This window comes from Leucoraja erinacea, chromosome 5 (assembly GCF_028641065.1).
Source record: "Leucoraja erinacea ecotype New England chromosome 5, Leri_hhj_1, whole genome shotgun sequence".
NCBI lineage: Eukaryota > Metazoa > Chordata > Chondrichthyes > Rajiformes > Rajidae > Leucoraja > Leucoraja erinaceus.
This window is the reverse complement of record NC_073381.1, coordinates 51618395-51641842: the sequence shown is the minus strand read 5'-3', so window position 1 is coordinate 51641842 and position 23448 is coordinate 51618395. Positions and strand designations below refer to the sequence as shown.

The 23448-nt window shown below is 41.9% G+C and overlaps 1 protein-coding gene across 1 annotated transcript in view; it reads left to right on the top strand.

Moving 5' to 3' along the window:
• The window catches only part of cd2ap (CD2-associated protein), a 163847-nt gene that overhangs the window by 127191 nt on the left and 13208 nt on the right, over nucleotides 1–23448 (top strand). The window contains 2 exon segments of the mRNA XM_055635595.1: nucleotides 2901–2999; nucleotides 18951–19089. Of these exon segments, the coding sequence (XP_055491570.1) occupies nucleotides 2901–2999; nucleotides 18951–19089 (238 nt within the window).

The window sequence follows — 23448 nt, the reverse complement described above, 5'->3', positions numbered from 1 at the left end:
ACATCCAGAGATGCTGCCTGTCCCACCGAGTTACTCCAGCAGTTTGTGTCCACTGGTACATTGCATGCAGTTCTGATCACCACATTACAGGAAAGATGTGATTAAGCTAGAGAGGGAGTGTAAGGATTGGAGGCCTTGAGTTATCAGGAGAGGGTGGGTCTGTTTTCCTGCATGGTAATGGAGGTTGAGAGGTAATAGTGGTATATAAAATTATGATAGGGCATGGATAGGGTAGATAGCCAGTGTCTTTAAAACAGCTTTAAGGTGAGAGGGGTGGCATTTAAAGGAACTGAGGGGAGCCTATTTCACACAAAAGGTAGTTGGCATCTGGAATGTGCTTTCGGCAGAGGTGGTGGATGTAAGACAGCAAAATTTGAAAAGCATATGTATAAGTACTTGAATGAACATGAAGTACTTGAATGAAATATACTATGGATATAATGCAGGCAAATTGAATGGTGGGTTGGCATGAGGTTGGTATAGGTGCAGTAGACTGAAGGACCTATTTCTGTGCTGCATGGACTCTGAGGCTAAATTTAATTATTTGATAGGGTGTGCTTCCTAAACCTTCACAAAAGGGTTCATATCAGAAATTGAAGATAATATTGCTCTCTAGTGATGATAGATTTTTTTTTTCTTTCACATTTTTAATAAGTAGAGTGGCTGAGCAATGGAAAAAAAAACGACCTGTTTCTGTTGCTGTCCATTCTTCTCCCCCTTTTGCCACCAGTCTGAATAAGGATCCTGACTGAAATGCTTTCTGTTCATTCCCTCCTCATACGCTGCCTGGCCCGCTGAGTTTTTTGCTCCAGAATCCATTTCCTGCAGTTTCTTGTTTCATAAGGATACTGCAATGATATTGTTCTTAACTGGTACTGAGGCTGTTAGGCTTTACATAATTGCAACTTGAGATGTATCAAAGACATATGTATATTGGTGAAGTTTTATTTCAAGTTGACCTGTGGTGAAAGGGTTGCACAAAATGATTTCATCATTTCCAACCTAAAAATAAACATGTATACAGACATGATATTCTTCCTATTTAAATCGGAAGTCCAATTTTTTTTTCTTCCTTTTTTTCAATTTTTTGTGCCCGGTTATTTGGCGGCCAATCAACCGCTGTCTCTAAGGGGGTTGCGTCCAATCACCAACCAGCTTCCCTTAAAATTCACATCAGCCTATATTTCTCTAATCAGCCGCTGTCTCCAAGGACATTTCATCTCATCACCGACCATCTTCTCTTAAAATTCCCGTCCAATCAACAAATCGGTCTCCTGCTGTCCAATCAGCCGCTGTCTCCATGGACATTGCATCCAATCACATAATGCGCCGGTCACTCGGCGGCCAATCAGATGCGGTCTCCAAGGGGCATTATGGCAAATCACCGACCAGATTCCCTTACTGAAGCAGAAGATTTTGCAGCCAAAAGGAATACAAGAGAAAGGAACATGTTAGCAGCTCAACTGGCAAGAAAGAAGCACAGGGAAGTCATGTTGAGCAAGTTTACAAAAATAAAGTGTCAGGCAAAGAGGAAGTCAAACTAGAGTTTAGGTAATATTACTTATGTCATAGGTTTATCAATTACTTTTCCTGTGCCGTTTGCACACAGTGCTAGGCAAAGAGACATTTCAGGTAACATTTTTTGGAAAGATTTTTGTAGCTGTCTGAAGTCATTTATTTCATGAAATATTTGCCTTTAGGGGTTTTATTCACTGGATATGTGTTAGAAAAATGCTGAGCTTCTGTTATGTAAACTACCAGCAGAAAGCTTGGGAATCACTTTCATTTAATTGAAAATGCCCTAACACCCCCCCCCCCCCCCCCCCCCCCCCGCTGCGCTGCCCCTGGACGCCGCCTGGGGCCTAACCGGCCTCGTGGACCCCCAGTCAATACTTCCTACTTTTCTTCTGGAAGTGAATATAATGCCTGATGTATAGGAAGGAACTGCAGACGCTGGTGTAACACAGCGGGACAGACAGCAAGTCTGGAGAGAAGGAATGGGTGACGTTTGTGTCGAGACCTTTCTTCAGACTGCAAGTCACAGGAAAGGGAAACGAGAGATATACACGATCATGTAAAGAGATATGTAGAACAAATGAATGAAAGATTTGCAAAAAAAAAGTAACAGTGATAAAAGAAACGGCATTGTTAGCTGTTTGCTAGGTGAGAACGAAAAGCTGATGTGACATGGGTGGGGAATGCAGGGGTGAAATAAACATATTGCAAACGCAGTTTATAGACTCCACAACTCAATGAGTTCATTTGTTCAAACGTAATTTGATATTTGACAAGATTGTTTTTAAATAGGTCAGGCCAGGAGGGGGTTTCTTACACGTGGAAAATGTCAATGGGCTGTTCAGTGATTAAGTCTCACAATTCAACGTATGTTTAGAAACAACCAGTTAAAGCAATTTTAAATTGTTAAGGAAACTCAGACAATTATGATTCTTTTTTTGTTGGTATAACTTTACTCTATCACCGGTTAATGCATAAAATGCAAAATCGATGAGGCTGGGTAATTTTAAGATTAAATCAACATAGATTGTCAACAGTGAAGAAGGCTTCCTTTGGGGCTTTAAGGGAAAATTAATTTGGTGCAGTTTTTATTTTATTACTGATTTTTGGTACATGGTGAAATACTTCTGAATTACTGTTTAAACTACACCATGGAATGGAATGTACATTTAGTGTGCACAGTTCACTTTGCTTACTTTTTTAAATTCCTGCCCCCGTATTATTGGTCAATATGTATAACACAGGAAGTTGGTGCTTATTGCACAGAGACCACACAGTTTTAAATGACGTCCTGTTAAGCTTTACTGCATTTAATTATTGAAAATCAATGTAATTGAAGTAGTCTGAATTGAAAGACTCTGATGATGAAATGTTGCCACTTGCAGTTTCAAAACCAGAACCACCTCCAGCTGAAAAGAAGTTTGAATTTAAAAAGGTTCATCCAGACAAAATTGATGCAATTACTCCAAGGATTGAAGAGAAAGGTAAGCCCAGAAATTGACTAAATATTTGTGCGCATATAAATGTGATACTGCCAAATGGAAAATGGCCTGTGTAGAACTGATGTTGAAATTTTAACCAGGGTTGAAATCTACTTTGTTTTTACCAATACTATAGAAGTTTGTTTAAATCTAAATTGTGATTTAAACCTCTCGACTCTTTTTTGGTTACCATGTTAATTTTGATCTTGTATGTATATTTAAATCAATCTGGGGACAAAAGCTCGAACAACCAAATTTGATAAAAAAAAGAATGACGTATATTAAATCCTTTTCGGATTCTGCTTGTATTTCATTCAAGCATTAGATTGTCACTGTCACGTCCAATGGTTTTTGATCGAAGTTGCTTTCAGAGAGCAACTACTCCTGCAGTTGTTCAGGAGTCATAAATAGTGCAGCATTAAAGGCATAGATTTAAGATGGCATTAACATTAAATGATGTGAGGTGACCCGATAGATTACACAATTGTTAGCTTCATATTAGCTCTTCATTGCAGATAGATATAATTCATTGAATTTAAATTCATTAAGATGCTATAGGGAGATTTAAGCTTGTCCCTCCTTCTCTATAGTTCTAGACTACTAGTCCAGCCAAATGATTACTGTGCTAGGAAGGTACAGATTCAAACCTGCAGATTCAGGTTAACACCAAAGTTAGACATAAAATGCTGGAGTAACTCAGCGGGTCAGGCAGCATCTGTGGAGAAATGGAATAGGTGATGTTTTGAGTCAAGACCCTTCTTCAGGCTGACAGTCGGGGAGAGGGAAATTAGAGGTATCTTCTTCTTTTGTGTCCATCGTCCATGTTTCAAATATTGACATCGCTGTCATCGTCCGTCCTGAAAAGGACGCAAGCTTCCGGCGACACTCAGTGGGAGCCATCACTTGAAGCAATAGATGATGGTGGTAGCAAAATTAGCTCAGGATACTTCCAGTTTCCAGCCCCGCGACGGGGATGCTTCTGCTCTGGGGTCACTTGAGATATGAAAGGTACAGAACCAATTGAAGCCAGCAGCCCACAATGGACCATTGTTGACAGTGGAGGAGTTGAAGTGATACAAACAGTGAAACTAGCAGGATGATTTCACCAAAGTAGACAGACACAGAAATACTTTTGTGTAAGAAGGAACTGCAGATGTTGTTTTACTGAATATAGACACAAAATGCTGGAGTAACAGCAGGACAGGCAGCATCTCTGGATAGAAGAAATGGGTGATGTTTCGGGTTGAGAGTCAGGGATAAGGAATTGTAAGATATGAAAATGAGACATCAAAGAGGATGAGGTCAATAGATCATTATTAGCTGGGAGAAGATGACAATGAAGCATACAGAGATAAAATTTAATTGGGGATCGTTAGACTGGTCGGAGAACAAAGAAGGGGAAGGGTGGAGAGAGAGGGAAAGCGACGGTTACTTGAAGTTAGAGAAGTCAAGATTCATACCGCTGGGGTGTAAGCTGCCCAAGCAAAATATTATCGTGAGATTTTGCTCTTAGGGCGAAAGGAATATGGGGAAAAAGCAGGAACGGGGTACTGATTTTAGATGATCAGCCATAATCATATTGAATGGCGGTGCTGGCACGAAGGGCCGAATGGCCTACTCCTGCACATATTTTTCTATGTTTCTGTGAAATATGAGATGCTGTTCGCTTTTAGTGAACTGAAATACGTTTAGTGAGCCGGCATGGTTGTGAAGTAGAAAACTTGGAAAAAGAGAGTTTATTCACAAATCACCCACAGTAATATGATAATGAAAAGATAATTTCTGTCTAAAGAAAGGTGCCGATATTGAAACATCATCTGTCCTTTCCCTCCACAAATGCTGCTTGAGTTTCTCCTGCAATATGATTTCTGATTTTTTTTTGTAATATAATATTAGTTAAGAATTAAATATTGGCAAAGGCACTGTGGATAATTGCTGTGCTCATCTTCAGAATACTACCAATCTTTTCCATATATAAACATTCTCAGAGGAATCGAATTTAACGCTTCATATTAAAATTGACACCGTTACAGTGTAGCGTTCACTTTTCCTTTTTGCTTTGTGCCGTTGGCATTGATAGTTGCGCTATCAAACCCTATTTACGCTATTTGCATTTGCTATTAGTATTATGCCATTTGAAATAGGGTTTGACTGCACAATCATCTCCCACCAACTCCCCCAACCCCATAAAACAAGGCTAACTAGTGACCTGACAACCTTGATTCAGTTTTCACCAGGATTATGAGTGATGGTATATCCCATGTAAAGTTAAAATAATGGTAGTCAATTCTGTTTGCCATTTTTCAGTGTTTGTTTAAGCTTCAGGAAATCTACCTTGGTCGTTCTGAAGGAATTGGGGGTGTCTCTAGATTAAAAAGTGATTTACATTGAAGCAAAACAATCAGAACAACAACAAAAAAAGGTCCAGCAAAAAAATTACAGACAAACTAATTTGTTCCAGAGATCATTTCTCAACACTCCTTTAAATATATAATAAAAATAACAAAAAATACTAAAATCACTCAAGTCGGGCAACATCTATGGGAAATGTTTAATGGTTCAGATCCAAGATCCATGGATTTCCAGTATTTCTTGTTTTTATTTCAGATCTCAAGCATCTGCAGATTTTTTTCCTTTGGCTTTTATTTACCTTCTGAATCTTTATCTCTATTTTTATTTTCTTCACATTATCATGTTCTGCCTTGGATGGATCAACTTGTTCAACATCTCTTTCCAATGCTTGAAACCATATATCGTTGTTGTAAAGGTTGCTGTTGTACTGGATTAGGTTACTCAGACAAATTAGGCAACACCTTACAACTCCTTACAATTTCAAAAGATAATTGATCATTGATACTTTTTCCCCAAACAAATAAATGAAATGTCCTGCGCAGAAATATTCCATTGATGACTGACGAATGTTAGTCACTGGAAAGTGCAGACTTAAGCAACTGCTAATGTGCTGCAAGCATCCGGGAGGAATAAGGTTTTATGCATGAACTGCATTCACACATGGTAATGGGTCAATCTCATGTATAGTCTTTTCACTGATTGCGACACTCGCAACAAAAAGCTTCTCACTGTACCTCAGTACACTTGACAATAATAAAGTAAACTAATTTTTTTAACATAATTACGAGATTGATGACCTTACAATATCAGAATGCTCATGATCCTAAAGCAAACAATAAAGTAATGTTGCTTTCATGATTATGCATCCTACCTCAAATCTGGTCAGGAAGTGGTTTTGGCAGTGCAGCACAATCTTTCTTGAGGGACTTTGATCAAGAATTGGGTCAGAGTTTTTATATTACAATTACTGTATGTTATGTTAAAAAAAACTGCTTTTAACAGCATGGCTGTAAAGTGCTTAAAATCTACATATTTTTTTCAAGCAAATCCCAAGACAAATTAAATGGTAATGAATTATAGATGATAATTCATGACCCAAAACATTAGGTGCTTAGTAAATAAGAAATGTAAGCAGACTATTCTATTATTTCAGTCTGCTCCATAATTCAGGGGGGGGAGACAATAGACAATAGGTGCAGGAGTAGGCCATTCGGCCCTTCGAGCCAGCACCGCCATTAAATGTGAGCATGGCTGATCATCCACAATCAGTGCCCCGTTCCTGCCTTCTCCCCATATCCCCTGACTCCACTATCTTTAAGAGCTCTATCTAACTCTCTCTTGAAAGTATCCAGAGAACCGGCCTCCACCCTGAGGCAGAGAATTCCACAGACTCTCAACTCTCTTTGTGAAAAAGTGTTTCTTCATCTCCGCTCTAAATGGCTTACCCCTTATTCTTAAACTGTGGCCCCTGGTTCTGGAATCCTAGTTCTGGTTCATGTTTCCTGACTCTAGCGTGTCCAAACCCTTAATAATCTTATATGTTTCAAGAAGATCCCCTCTTATCCTTCTAAACTCCAGAGTGTGCAAGCCCAGACGCTTCATTCTCTCAGCATATGGCAGTCCCGCCACCCCGCGAATTAACCTTGTGTACCTACGCTGCACTCCCTCAATAGCAAGAATGTCCTTCCTCAAATTTGGAGACCAAAACTGAACACAATACTCCAAGTGTGGTCTCACTAGGGCCCTGTACAACTGCAGGAGGACCGATGAATGCTGACTCAGACCAATCCTGTTACTGCTATCCAAATGTGCCGCTATTTCATCTTTTATGATTGACTCCAGCATCTTCCCCACCACCGATGTCAGGCTAACTGGTCTATAATTCCCTGTTTTCTCTCTCCCGCCTTTCTTAAAAAGTGGGATAACATTAGATACCCTCCAATCCACAGGAACAGATCCTTAATCTATAGAACATTGGGAAATGATCAACAATGTGTCCACGATTTCTAGAGCCACTTCCTTTTACTAGCCTTCAGTCCCATCAGTCTACCCAGCACCATTTCCTGCCTAATGTGGATTTCCTTCAGTTCCTCCATCACCCCAGGTCCTCTGGCCACTAGTACATCAGGAAGATTGTTTGTGTCCTCCTTAGTGAATACGGATCCGCAGTACCTGTTCAACTCATCTGCCATTTCCTTGTTCCCCATAATAAATTCACCCATTTCAGTCTTCAAGGGTCCAACTTGGGTCTTAACTAATTTTTTCCTCTTCACATATCTAAAGAAGCTTTTACTATCCTCGTTAAGAGATAGGTGAGGGAGGGATTGGGGGAGGGGAGGAGGAGAGGGGAAAGAAGAGGGAGGATGAAGAGGAGGGGGAGAGAGTGCTAGGGATGAGAGGAATTGAGCTGCGCCTGTGCAGTTGGGATTATGGGTGAGTGGTGGAATATTGTGTTGGGACCAAGCCTCCTGTGTGACAGGGATCCAACGGGTCCCACTTAGTCTAGTAGAAGATAAAACAACTGCCGCATATGAAATCTTTGGCCGCATCCACGGGTCTTGTGTGGATCAGCTGGCAGAGGCATTTAGAAACATAGAAATTAGGTGCAGGAGTAGGCCATTTGGCCCTTCGAGCCTGCACCGCCATTCAATATGATCATGGCTGATCATCCAACTCAGTATCCCGTACCTGCCTTCTCTCCATACCCCCTGATCCCCTTAGCCACAAGGGCCACATCTAACTCCCTCTTAAATATAGCGGATGCTTTGGATGCCTTTACCCTCTCACTACTGCATTCTGAAGTTCCCACCTACGTTAAGACAAGCATTATAATCTCAGTGCTAAAGAAAAGGAAGGTAACGTATCTTAATGACTACTGTCCAGTGGCTCTGACATCCACCATCATGAAATGCTTTGATAGACTCCTGATGGTGCATGCTAACTCCAGCCTCCCAGCCAGCCTTGACCCACTGCAGTTTGCTTACCACTGGAATAGGTCCACAGCAGACACCATCTCCCTGGACAGAAACACGCCTCTGGATCATCCAGACAATAAGGACTCCTGCAGAGAACAAGGACTCCTGCATTAAGCTCCTATTTATTGATTATAGTTCTGCCTTCAACAGCAGAATCCCATGCAAACTCATCTCCAAACTCCTGGATCTTGGAATCAGCACCTCCCGCTGCCACTGGATCCATAAAGATAATTTTTCTTCTCTGAAGGTGATTACTCTTGGGAATTCTGTAACCGAGAGAGTGATGGAGGTATAATCATTGCATATAGGCACAGCAAAGATTGGCTTGTATTTGAAGTAATGCGGAAAAATCATGAGAAAGTGATGTTGAGAGTCAGCACGATCTTATGATGGATAGACAAGATTAAGGGAGTGGCTGGTCTATGACTTCTGTCTTGGTCTGATCCGTGACTATGACCATGACAACTTGCTGACACTACAATGAACACCTTTTGAACTCTATATCTAAATTCTCAGGCATTTGCGAACAACCGTACTGCAGGTAAAGTTAGATTAAAACCCTGTAGAGGGAGAAAACAGTTAATATTTCAGATTATTGATCTTTCATCAGCAAAGGCTTTCAGAGATCAATGGAATTGTATGCAAAAACTATTGACCTGCTAATGGATCTGCTGGGCATCTATCTCTAAAGCTTATCTTGTTAATCAATTTGAAGTATTTGAATTCTTAATTCTCTTTTCCTTAAATCTTGGGTGAAGAAATCTGTTTTTGGTTGCCAGCATCAGATATTTTTCCAAGATTATTAACCCGGGTTGTATTCTAATTTGATGTTTGTTTCTATTGTCTATAATTGAAATGCAAATGTAGCTTGTTCTTTCAATCTTGGGCATTAGCAGCCAAGGACTAATTTATTTCTGACCAAACAAGAGCAAAAACCACTCGCCTTGTTTTTTACTTTAGAAGAATTATTACGTCTAAACATTGATTCCTGCATAGCAATATCATATCCAAGCACTTCACCAATCCAGTCTCCTTTGCAACATTCTATTCACATCATTAATTACCATACCCCCTAATGATTTTTTTTTATGCCGTTCTGTAAAATAACATTTGAAATAGCTTTTCCCAATGGTGCTTTATTTCTTCTGCTTTAAAATGTGTGCTATTTTTCTGTTTGATGGTGCGCAATCTGCAATTTGCTGATGTCTAATTACTCAGTGCATCGTTGCTGCTTTACATGGTTCTCCATAGAACTGCGAAGGAAAAAAAAATGTTGTTCCGCTTCATCAAAGCAAAAATTTATTGTGTTATATTTTCAGCTGAGTGAAGAAGCATTACACAGTCAATACCGCTTTTCGTTTTGCAGGCAGTGAACCGTTAAATGTTTATCTTAACACATTAGGTTTGTATCTCTCATGCATTATTAAACCTTTACTTTCGCAAGTTTTAAGGTTTGCACCTCTCGCTTGAGCTGTTGTGTTAATTTTATATTTTTATGCTTTCATTGAGTGTCATTGGATGACATTGAAATATTCAGAAATGCAAACCTTCAATATTGGCTGTTGAATCCCGAGCTCTACAAAATATCGCATTTCCTTAACTTTCCTATCTCCCATTCCTGGTATCAACAAGCATTTATCGAGTTCTTCCTTGCAATTAGCACATATGGCATTTTTTGTCTTTCTATTTATACCTTCCTTTTTGATATCCAGTAAACCCTTGTTTTAATGGACCTCTTTATAGCAAATTCTGGTTATATCGGATGGACCTGCTGACCCACCCCTGGCTCGCGAGGTGTACCAGCGTGCACTTCTTCACACAACGCATGGGCCAGTAGATGAGACTGTTGTTACAGCCTGCGCTGTATCTTCTGCAGACAGCATTTATTTAGGCCTGGTCAGCACTTGGTCACTGTAGGGCTCCCTCCACTCTCACCAGCTGCCACTTCTCCTCTGATGGACATCGCTTTGTCCATTTGGCCTCTTCTTGTCCTTCCACCTCCTCCTTCTCCTGTCACTCTACCGCTTTCTCCTCTGCAGCCCTCTCCTTCTCTTTCTCCTTCCCCTCCGGAGTCACAGACATGCTCCACCTGAGAAGATGTTGATGACAGTAGGGGAAAAGGAAGAGAAGATGGTGGTGAGGACAAAGTGAACACCAACTGCTGGTGTGTTGATTTGTTGTCCTTGTAATAATAAGGGCCTCACACCATGTCAGGTTATATACAGTTTTATTAGGAATAAGCAACACAAGTTCTCACTTGAGAGTTCACTTTAAGACTAACGGAATGCAGCAGACCGCGACGCTAATAAGTTAGTGGGCGTAACTACAAATGCATGACTCGTAGCATGAGCCACTAATCTACACCTCCCCTCTTAAAGAATCAATAACAATGTATACTAAGCAAAGCAAGTTATGTATAACTAAGCAAAGCAAATATCACAACCGATGACAGACGTGTGTAAAGTCAAACATAGTCTGGATACTTCACGACCGGCCTGCAAACATGACCGGCACGTGTACGATAGAGGCCATCTCCATTATTTTTCTCCGGGGACAGAGCTGGTGATTTCACCGCCATGAAAGAGGTAAAATACCTAGGCCATATATTTACCAAGGACGGCCTGAAAACTGAGCCAGTGAAAACCAGTGCTATTAATGAACTTCCAGCAACCACGGATGTTCCCAGCTTGCAGAGGTTCCTTGGCATGGCAAACTATTTGAGCAAATTCATTCCAGATTTCAGCGAAATATCAACCCCATTGTGCCATCTCACACGGCAGATGTCGGCCACCCCTACTAGAGCGTACTTTGATCATAGACTGCCTGTTACACTTACATGTGATGCCTCACAACATGGCTGGACGCTTCATGTCTTCAGAATGATGACCATGGCAATAAGCCTGTCGCCTATGCCTCGCGCACCATGTCTGACACAGAACAACGATATGTCCAAATCAAAAAGGAGTTGTTAGCAGTTGTTTTAGCCTGCAAAAAGTTCAACGATTGCACCTTTGGTCGCACTATTACAATTGAAACCGACCACCAACCTCTTATCAGCATTTTCAGCAAACCTATTCAGAACTCTCCAGCGCCCCTACAATGGATATTACTACAACTTCAAAAATATGACATCATCCTCATCTACAAACATGGGAAGGATATGCACCTTGCAGACACTCTTTCACTTGCACCTCGGAAGACTTGCGAGGATCTACCCTCACAGGATGATGACTTTGTAATGATGTCCGTATCCTTCATCCCTTCATCTAGGATGGAGGACCTGGTTGCCCACACTGCCACCGCCAAGACCCTACGGTCCCTGACTTCTGTCATTAAACTCGGCTGGCCAGACAAGCACTACAACATTCCTTTGCCAGTACGACCTTTCTTCCCGGTTTGGGACGAATTAGTGCTACAAGAAGGGATTGTTTTAAAAGGACACAAGGCCGTGGTTCCTGTTTCGCTGCATCACCGGTATTTTGACACTGTCCATGCAGGACACCCAGGTGCTGAAACACGTGAGCTATTTTCTTTGCTTTACTCCTGGTACCGTGCGCTACTGGACTACCTGCCAGAAGTGGAGCGGTTGGAGTCAAAGAACTCTGTACTGGTGTTGCTGCTGTTTGGCAAGCAGGTTTATTTACGATCAGCAGGAGGTGTGGGTGGTGCTGCAGGCTCAGGAGGTCTGTGATGCACACAAGATGTACAAGGTGCTGGATTTTGAAGGTGGAGTATAGGGAGTGCAAGAGGAATAAGGTGGAGGCTGCAAACATCTCCTAATTCTAACGCTCTCCCAATCTTCTAAATATTAATCGTCTCCCCCTTCAAAACCAAAGCCAACCAACGTGTCCCTGAACTCTAAGTCTACAAATGCCGGTTTCCCTTCAACCTTTCTCCCGTACCTTATGTTCTTTAATACATCCACATTCCTTCCTCATGGTATCTGGAGGTCTGTCACTTCATCATCTTTTAACTGTATTCCAAGCTTCAAAGCTCCCTCCTGCCAATTCGCCATTAACGCAGCCTCTTTACGTGCTTTTACTTCTTCATAATATCTTCTCCATAATCCAATCAGTTCCTTCGCTACATCACTGTTATTACATTGCCAAATAATCTTCTCTATGTATCTCACTCCCTTCAATGTTCCAACCCCTCCTTCGGCCACAAATCAGCTCCTAATTTCTTATTCAACGTTCCTGAAATGTACTTCAATCTTTCCGCTTTCTGCGGGAACTCGCTGCATACTAATTTTAGCGGGCCTTCTCGATCTTCCATGGTATCTTGTTCAATTTGTTACCAACAATGGACACAGTATCTCATACGATTCACACTCCACTCGCAACTTCCTGAAACTTAACAAGTTTGCTCCCAAACAATGGCCAAAAGTTCTTCAACGCGCCAGCAAGTCTCTCACACAATCAGTCTCTCCTTTCAATACAATTGATCTCTCCTTTCAACCCGGGTACCCCAAAAATTATTTCACACAATCTCATGCACAAAAATTCACACATGCTTTCAAACCTGTAAACAATTTCAAGTCTGCAAACAATCTTAAGTCGGCAAACGGTCTAAGGTGCTTTAATCTAAGGTGCAACGGAACAATCAAACACACTTCAGCAGCAGATTTCCTTCACTCAAAACACTTCAATCTAGACAAATACAGGTGAACTCATAACACGCAAGCAAAATTGCACGTAAACAAGAAATTATACTACCAATAACTATCATGCAAAAACACACTACAATATAAAACACAAGCATTCGACTAATAAAACATTTGCTAACTGTACAGTTCTGAAATAAATCGCAATATTTTTAAATTACCTAAATCGTGCTGGTGTCAATCAACAGAACCCCTCCCATGGGTACAAGAGACTTTCCTTTCAAAGTACATTTTCACTTGACGGTACTATTCCCTTCAAGGTACTTCTTCCACTAATAGGTACTTATTTCTCTTCCAAGTTACTTTTCTAGTAACAGGTTACGTGTCCCTGGAACCAAAGGATGCGCACACCTTGATCGCACAGCCATGATTCAGACTCCAATTACAATAGTAGCCTTAATCACACTATATTAACATACAGTCATGAGTCAAACTACGATTACAACAGCAGTATCTAACACGCCAACAACTCTAAATTAACGGCAATACACAATAATAAATGGCAATATTAAACAGACTTTATATTGGTAATATTTATAAATCAACATAAATATTACCAATATATTATTCAACTCAAGTTATCAAACAATTTAATATATACACTTTTATGAATGTACAGTAGCCAGTGCCCTCTATATGAAAGCCCGGAATAGATCAATGAAGGATCTCTATACAATAACCAGTGTCCTTCAATGTGAAGCCCTGAATTTGGTAAAATTTGGATCAAAGAATTTAGACTTTTAAACCATTGTAACTACCGTTCCCACTAATCCCAATAATAGACGCGTCTCCCAATTCATTTCTCAGTGTTGCTCTGAAGTATTTTCAGCCAATTATACTCCAACACTGAGTTCCCAGTACTGTTGCAAAGTCCTCAAACTTGTTCGAAGTTCTTAAACAACACACACAGGCGAGGCCTTCAACCCCCTAGGTCTCCCCTTCCAACCTGCTAAATACTGGGCTACAACACGTCTCCACTTCGCGCTGGCTGTCGATGCTGATTTTTGAAGTGTCTTTTTCAATCGTGCTCTCAGCACCGATACAGTACTTACTACACAGTACTAGCACTGTCCCTACTCAGCCCTGTCTATTAAGATACCTCGTACCCTATTCTGGTATCCCAGTCTGAGCGTAAGATGACTTACTTTTGCATATATTAATAAAGAATGGAGTAATGTTTACATTAAATGTAACATTTCCTAATGCTCCTGTGCTGTAGAAAATAATATGAATGTTACCCTCTGTTAGCGGGCAATGTCTTGAAGGAGAAAGCGCATAATCCATTCCCATGTCTGATTTAATTACCAAACTGCCTGACTTTTTGTGCACTTTCTTAACTGAACCTTTTGAGGAATTAAGTCTCAGAATCCTGAATTGGACACATTTATCAAAGCTATATATAGCAGACTGTCCAAATTCTATTTCAGTTCCAAATAGTTACAAATCCTGGAACATGCCAAAAAGTTCATCTTGTGGACACAATCTGTCTGGACACTTGATTTTTGGAGATGCCAATTTAGAAGCGTCAGAATCAAAGAGAACAAACTTGTTTTTATATTCTGCTTTCATGTTCTGTAGATCTGATCAACAGTGAATTAGGGTGCACGTTGAAAAGGAGTGTCAATCTTGTGTGCATCCTGTTGTGAAAGCCACTGCATGAGGACTTTGCTCCTTCTTGGGAAGTGCCCTGGGATTAAAGAGGACTTGCTTTCACTCACTTGAGTTTAGTTTAGAGATACAGCGTGGAAACAAGCACTTGGTGGTCCACCGAATCTGAGCTGACCAACAATCACCGATACACTAGTTCCATCCACAGACGAAGCACAATTTGCAGAACTTGCACAATTCCTACAAACCTGCATGTCTTTGGAATGTAGGAGGAAACCCAAGCACCCAGAGAAAACCCATGCGGTCACAGCGAGAGTGTGCAAACTCTGCACAGGCAGCACCCTTAGTTAGGATCAAAACTAGATCTCTGATACTGAGGCAGCAGCTCTACTGCTGCGCACTGTGCCACCCATGGTGGTATCTCTGTAGTGCTTTGAGATGTCTACTCTAATCCATGCTGCCCTATAAACTGTGACATTTGTGTTAGGTTTGAGGTCTTAATCTTCAAACATTTAACATCTGAGGAATAATAGCAGAGTTGATATATTGAAAGTGAATGGTGAATTTTGACATCAATGTTCTAATTTGGCTGTAATTTGGAAAACAACACCAGCTACTGTGAAGAGGTAGTTGAAGATCAACTTGCAATGATATGCTGTGGTAGCCAAGAAATAATCCTGCATAGTTACCACAATCAGATTTGTCTCCTTCCTTAATTATGACAAAGGACGTCCCTAGCATACTTTACAATCACAATCAATCACAATAATACTTTATTAGCCAAGTATGTTTTGCAACATACGAGGAATTTCATTTGCCAACAAAAACGGAACACACAAAATACATTTTAGCATAAACATCCACCACAGCGACTCCTCCACATTCCTCACTGATGGAAGGTGAGAAAATAGTTTAAATCTCTTCCCTTCTTTGGTCTCCCACGGTCGGGTGCCTTGAGCCCTCCGTTGACGGGACGATCTTGACTCCCGTAGCCGACGGCATTTTGGCCCTCCTCATCGGGGGCGATCACCTCCTACATCGGGGGATGTCAGCTCTCCCGCGTCAGGCCTGGTTGAGCCTCTGCGTCATTGGAGCTCCCGACTAGCTTCTCCTGGGACTGCGAGCTCTCGATGTAAAGTCTGCAGCCCGCGGTTGGAGTGATCCCAGGCAAGGGATCGACACCAATGTTAAGTCCATGCCCCGCGGTGGTGCTCAAAGTCAGTCCAAGGAGGCCTCCAGCTTCATCGGTGGTAGGCCGTAAAGCGACTGGAGATACGACCCAGAAAACAATCGCATCTCCGGCAAGGTAAGAAACTGAAGTTAAAAACGTTTCTCCCGACCCCCTCCCCCTCCCCCCACATAAAACAAACCGGAGAACATTTACAGACTTTTAAAATGCACTAAAAAAAATTAAAAAGATGAAAAAGCAGACAGACTGTTGGCGGGGCTGCCAATTGTGCGGTGCCACTGATGGACTCTTCCCGGATGTGAGAAGTGGGATTAGAAAGCTCTTCATTATAGATATTGTCTGCTCCTGAGGCTTAGCTTTGTAGTTGGCATAGCCTTTTTGATGGTTAGTCTGGGGTTCTTGCAAGACTGCTGTCAAACGAAGAAGTGGATTCTCACTTCATGAAGAGATATGATTGAGGAGGTTTACCCAAATTCCCCTCCAGTTGCTGCTGATTGCCTCTTTGTCCTTAATAAGCTCCTCTACATTCATAGGTACCAATGTGATGGCGTTTTACCCACAAATAGCTTTGGTAGCATTGAAAAATTCGCAATAAGCAAACGTCTGCATTTCTCACAACTTGCATATGTTCTTGGCGTAACAAGAAATCTGTTGGGCCTCTGTCTTTCAATACCTGTGGAACAGTTCTTCCTTGAGTGGTGGAGTTTAAAGTTTAAAAATGTCTTGTAGATGCAAGACTTTAGATTCGGATTTGGTGCTTTGGAAATAATGTATTTGTCATTACTTAATTCTTGGACAGATGAGTGCAGAAGAGGTTTATCAGGATGCTGCTTGGATTAGAAGATATTAGCTATAAAAATAAGTTGGGGAAATATGGATAGTTTTCCCTGGAGTGTCAGTGGCTGAGGACAAAACTGGAAATTTATAAAATTATGGGAGGCGTAGATAGTCACAACTTGGTGGAAATGTCAAATACGAGAGGACATAGCTTTAAGGAGAGAATGGCAAAATTTAAAGGAGATGGGCAAGGCAAACGTTTTATGCAGTTGTAGGTGCCAGGAGTGGTGCAGATAGCATAGTGGCGTTTAAGAAGCTTTTAGATGGGCACATGCAACTTGCAGGGAATGGAGGGATTTCAATAATGTGCAGGCAGCAAGACTCAGCTTGATTTTGCATCATGTTTGGCACAGACATCATCGGCCAAGCACCTCTTCCTATACTGTACTGCTCAGTGTTCCAATTAACTGAGTCTCTAAATTGTAATCTCACAATATACTTCAGCATCACACAAAATGTTTGAGAACCTTCCTGTTTTCTTGTTTTTAAATACATTGCATTATTAAGAATATACTTACAATCACAACATCTAACAAGACCTATAACACAACTGTGAAAACTGAAAATTTGCAGATGCAGGAAAACTAAAATAAAAACGGAATAACATAATACTCAGCAGGTCGGTTCTCAACTGCAGGAAGACAAACAATGTTGAATTTCAGGTCTGATGAATAGTCTTTGAGCTGAAATGTTAATTCTGTTTCTCTTCCCGCAGATGTGGTACAATTATGCCAAGTATTTTTTCAGCAGTTTCTGTTTATATTTAAAATACTGTGACTACTGGAAAACCAAATAAAGTGTGCAATATCAATAAATGTCTCTGATCAGGCTGTACCTGCGCAGCATAAATAATCATGCCTTAAACTGAAAATCTTTCATAAAATCAAATAAGCCAGTATACGGTGCATTTCTGTCATTTTCATTGTATTGATTTTCATGACACATTTTGGATTTTTTGGCCAAAATGAAACAATAATTGTATTTAGTTTACTTAAGTTGCCTGTTAAGTCTAACTTTGTTGCATTAATTCACCACTGTGAATTTGTTGTACGAATATATTCTGTCCCACATGTTGAGGTAGCTTAGTCACAAATAACTGAGTCACTACGGTCAGGCAAACGCCTCCGTTGCCATGCAGTGAGAACGGAGAGGTTGAGAAGGAGTTTCTTCCCAGAGGCAATTCGGACTGTAAACGCCTTTCTCACCAGGGACTAACTGTACAGAACGTTTTTCCTTCTATTATTTATTATGTAAAATAATATGTGTGTTATGATTGTGTTTATAATTTGTTTGGTTGTTTTGTTGTTCCGCGAGCATTGCCACTTTCATTTCACTGCACATCTCGTATGTGTATGTGACAAATAAACTTGACTTGACTTGAATACTTCTGAATTGAAATTGAAAATTAAGGAAACCCTCAATTTTGAGATGATTTGGGTAAGGAAGGGAATTACATTCTTGAAGGAAATGTTGTCCTTGTTCATAGACTTCTTGCTATTTCAATTTAACTATTTCTAAGCCATCTTTTTTATTGTGGCAAAATCTAATTTGTATTCTTATTGGTGCATGCAGCTCATTTGCACAATCATGGATATCATCTAATTTATTTTGTAAATGACTGGATGTTTGGGCTAACAACAATTTATATTGACAGGAGGCAGAAGTGCTGGAGAAACTCAGCCGGTGCGGCAGTATCTATGGAGCGAAGGAAATAGGCAACATTTCGGGCCGAAACCCTTCTTCAGATCTCCCTCCGAAAAATTCTCCTCCTCCCTCCGAAAAATTCTTGGACAATTTACATTGATGAAAATAGCAGATTAGACAGTACATCCGGAGGCAGAGTTCATGTTGCACGTTGATGAACTTTCAACAGAACTGAAGTTAAAAATAATGTTAAGGTTTTGAAGGGGGAGAGGGGTGGAGAGAAGAAACAGAATGTTTGCGATAGGGTGTAGACCAAGAGAGAGTGAATGGCAGACACCTAGCTGAGGGTGGGTGAGAAAGCTCTTTAATTGTAGCTGACCTGTCTGCTGAATTGGCACTACCGCCAATTTACTCTTTATCTCCATTCTCTTACAAACATTCCCTTTATGCTCTCCTCTCTCCCTGCTTTTCTCCAACTTGATAAATGTTTGATGATTTAGTATTTCACAATTCTGATGAAAGATCTCAACCAGCAGCATTAACGGTTCCTCGCTGCCTGACCTCCTGAGAATTTCCAGCAATCATTTAATTAAAAAAATATTTAAATGTTCATTCAATCAGCTAACAAATTGGCCAAGAGCTGAATAATCAGATTGATGCGGTTTGTATCTTTTGTGTCTGTACAGATGATCAGAAGTCAGCTAAACCAGCCGCCCCATTGGTACCACCCAAAAAACCCAACCTCCCTATGAAGAGTCTTCCTTTCCGGTCTACTACTCCTCCCAAACGACCAGAGAAACCTACGATGCCTCCACCTCTACCCAAGTAAGATGTTTTCCTCCTGAGGTTCTTGTAGTATATTTATTGCCATTGTTATGAATATTTATGTGAGCCAAAGAAAACCATTATTATTGAAGTTGGACTGAAGCTATTTAGTTTTCATTTGTGCCTGAGACATTTCCAGGAGCGATATTTTAGGGAGAACATTTAAGGGCCTGTCCCACTTACGTGATTTTTTTTCGGCGACTTGCCAGCACTTGTCATAGTCACAGCAGGCTGCTGAAAATTTTCAACATGTTGAAAATCCAGCAGCGACCAGAAAAAGGTACAACTCATTGGGCGACTACTCACAACCATACAGGCATTATGCTGCTGGATTTTCAACATGTTGAAAATTTTCGGCAACCTGCTCCGACTGTGAAGGGTGCTGACAAGTCGCCAAAAAAATCGCGTAAGTGGGACTGGGCCTTTAGGCATTATGTTTCCTCATGGAAGACCATGACTGGGCCTTTCTGCAGGAGAGGAACAAAGTTCATTGTTGTTTGCAATCAAAGTCTGGTAGAATATTCATTTGCAGGACCACGACACTATGTCATCATGTCTCATAGTCTGTCACTGCTAAGACCTCAGTAACTGCTTCAAAGGTGCAGAAAACGAGTGTTCTTAACTCTGTGTACACAATTCTGAGTGCCTGCAGCTGGAGGCTAGGGCAGTGGGCTGTGTTCAGCACTCTCTGGAATGTACAATCTGTCAGTGATGGAAGCATATTCAGTAATGACAAAACCGTGAAAACGGAAACAGTGCAAGGGCCACAAGGAAAGAGCTGGGGTGCAGAAAAACTATTGTTTGTTATTCCCATTCTATTGCAGTGAGATTCTATCCTCCTTTAATGAAATTATCTCTTTTCTGACATCACTTTTTTTTTTAAAATATCCGCTCTCACATTACCATCTGCACACCCACAACCTGCACTTTATTTGGTTTGTCTTCACTTCCTCTGCTTCAGTAAAGTGAAGGAATAACCTGTCTCTCGATCAATTATACAATTTGTTCCTGATAGATTGCGACAATCTTACTAATGGGTCTTTCTATTCCAATGGGTCTGAACAAATTCAACACTGGCTCCATAGCTATTGTTTCCCTGTACATAAAATGACAAGAATATTGCTCGTCCTGTCGGTGGTGTTGGTTATTTCGTAGCGTGCTTTTAAGTAGTTTGCATCTGTGCAGCAAGGTAAATCTGCTCCATTTAAAGCCTTGTCCTTTTTATGGATATTTTCATTCTGTTATTGGCAACATTTGCTGCTTCACATTGAATTGCGATTGTCAGCTTTGTGTAATAATTCTGGCTTTTATCATCCTGCAATGGTAGTTGAGGCCAGTTCATTGGCTATATTTAAGAGGGAGTTAGATGTGGCCCTTGTGGCTAAGGGGATCAGGGGGTATGGAGAGAAGGCAGGTACGGGATACTGAGTTGGATGATCAGCCATGATCATATTGAATGGCGGTGCAGGCTCGAAGGGTCGAATGGCCTACTCCTGCACCTAATTTCTATGTTTCTATGTTTCTATGCAATCTTTCACAATCCACATCCGAAATACTATCTTCCCTTAATGTAGTTAATTCGAACTCCAATGAAATATGCCGTTAAAATATCTTATTAAGAAAGGTAAAATAAACCATTTACACTTGGGATCTGTTCGTGTCTGACCTCTTTCCCTCTCCTTCCCCATTTGTTTTGTAGATGTGTGTCACGCTACAATGCATTGATTTGCCGTTCAATTTGCCTGTTCAGAAATTGATTGGTTAAAAAGGCAGTCTTTTTAAACATGCCACTGGCAAACTAAAATGCACTCTCTGCTCACAGTGGTTCATACATAAAAATCAATCTGTGAGCTATTTTGTGCAGACATCATGAAGGGAATGCAAATCCCATATTATGTTTCTATCTGTTTAAGTGCCACAGTATAGGGTCTCAGGCCTAATTTACTTGTTGATTTACTTGTTGATTTTCAAAGGACTATACATTGTTGGATTAGTTTGTTAATTGGCTTCTCTTATAATAATATTAGACAGTATCTACGTATATACCCTTTTTATCTCCAGCATTACATAGCACAGTTGAAATTACAGATTGCAAATGATTGTTAATTACAGCTCGGGTTTAAGAGTTTTAAAAGAATACTAGACCAAGGGGGGGCGCGCGGTTGTGGGGGGAGGTGGCGACGTGGCATCACACACACACACACACACACACACACACACACACACACACACACACACACACACACACACACACACACACACACACACACACACACACACACACACACACACACACACGGGGAGGGGTGAGAGTGGGGAGGGGGGGGATGTAGGGTGATTGAGGAAGAGAGGGGGAGGGAGGAGGAGGGACATGGAAGTGAAGGGGTAAGGTGGAGGGCAGAGAGGAGGGGGGGGAGAGAGGGGAGTGGGGGCGAGGGGAGAGAGAGGAGGGGGGAGAGAGAGTGGAGGGGAAGTGGGTGGAGAGGGGGGCAAAGGGGGGGGGAGGTATGTGGAGGGGTGGGGGGGGCTGGAGGAGGGCAGAGGGGGAGGGTGAGAGAGAAGGGCAGCGGGAGGGGGAGGGATAAGGAGGGGGGGAAGGTGGGGGGGAGGGGGAGGAAGAGGGGAGAGGGCCCCGCACCTCCTAAGGCGGGCCCTGCGGGGCAATGTTCCCGCCCCTCCAGTCGCCGTGCTTCACGCACACAGCCCGGCTCCACCCCTCTCTCTCCCCGGGGAGACACAGTGATCAATACAGGGAGGGCAGGGCCATTGATACTAGCCAGTGCCTCCCCAGCCACTGACACACGCACTCACACACACGCACATACAGTTTTAATAAGTATATGATATATGATTAGAGAATGGATCCTTTGATGACGATGTTGTCATGTGGTTGAATGTGAAAACATACCAAGATGCCAAGATTACATGTCAATATTTGATCATGCCAATGTACCAGAGCTTCCTAAATACTGGAAATCAAAATAAAACTAGGTACTGAAAAGCTTAAATGAAAAATGATTGCTGAATATGGCAGGTTACGTGGCATATGTGGAGTGTATAATAGAATCAATGATTGGAAATTAATTTCCTAATTCTGATTAAAGTTAATAGTCATACAGCATGGAAAGGGCCTTTAGGCCCAAGTCGTCCATGCCAGCCAAGTTGTCTCACTGAGCTGGTCCCATTTGGCTGCATTCGGTGCATTTATCTTCAAATGACGTCTGGAGCGTGTGACGTAATTTGAAGATATACACAAAATGCAGGAGTAACTCAGCGGGACCAGCAGCATCACTGGAGAGAAGGAATGGATGATGTTTCGGGTCGAGACTTCTTCAGCCTGAAGAAGGGTCTCGACCCGAAACGTCATCCATTGCTTCTCTCCAGAGATGCTGCCGGTCCTGCTGAGTTACTCCTGCATTATTGTCTTTCTCCAATCGTCTTGGCCCCGCTCTGGGAGTAGTTATGGGGGCAGATCCGGATCCGCAACGGCCGTGAGCCTCAGGCTGAGCTCGGCGATCGTTTGCCTGCTTCTGCTGCTGTTGGGGGTGAGACGTTGCGCCGCGCCAGGGTCTTGGGCCTGTCCCACTTTAGCCGTCAGTTACGCGACAGGCCGGTGGCGCGCGAAGATTTCGTGCAGGACGAAGTCCACACTCCTCCACGCCACTCCACACTCCTCCACACCACTCCGTGCAACCGTCACACGCTACCCACACGCTAGCAGGTCGTGTAAATGGCGCGCGAATGACAGCCAATTGGGACAGGCCCTTTAGGTCCACTTCCCCAGTTAATCTAGATCCCTTTGTAATGTTAGATAAACCTCTTCACAGTCATCTACGTGACCATCTTTGGTGTTACACCCAAATTGACTAACCAGATTAACTGATCAGTCTGAAGAAGGATCCCAACCCGAAACATTGCCTGTCCATGTATGATTAGTCTGAAGAAGGGTCCCGACCCGACACGTCACCTATCTATATCCTCCAGGGGTGTTGCCTGACTGGCAGAGTTCCTCCAGCATTTTCTTTTTGTAAACCAACATCTCTTGTTCCTTGTTCCTTGTTGTTCCTTGTACTTGTTAACCACAATGTCATCCAACATGTTACTATAGATCGCAAACAACGGTGGAACCAGCACGGCTTCTAACCTGAAAACAACCTCTCTCAGACTCTGACCAATCCAATTTTTAATCCAGTTGGCTGGCTCACTCTGAATCCCATGTGATCTGATCACATACACATCTCGTATGTGTATGTGACAAATGACTTGACTTGACTTGATCTTGCTGACCAGCCTACCATGCAGGAAACTGTAATAGGCCTTGCCAAAGTAGATATTGTCCATTGCCTGCCCTCATCAATC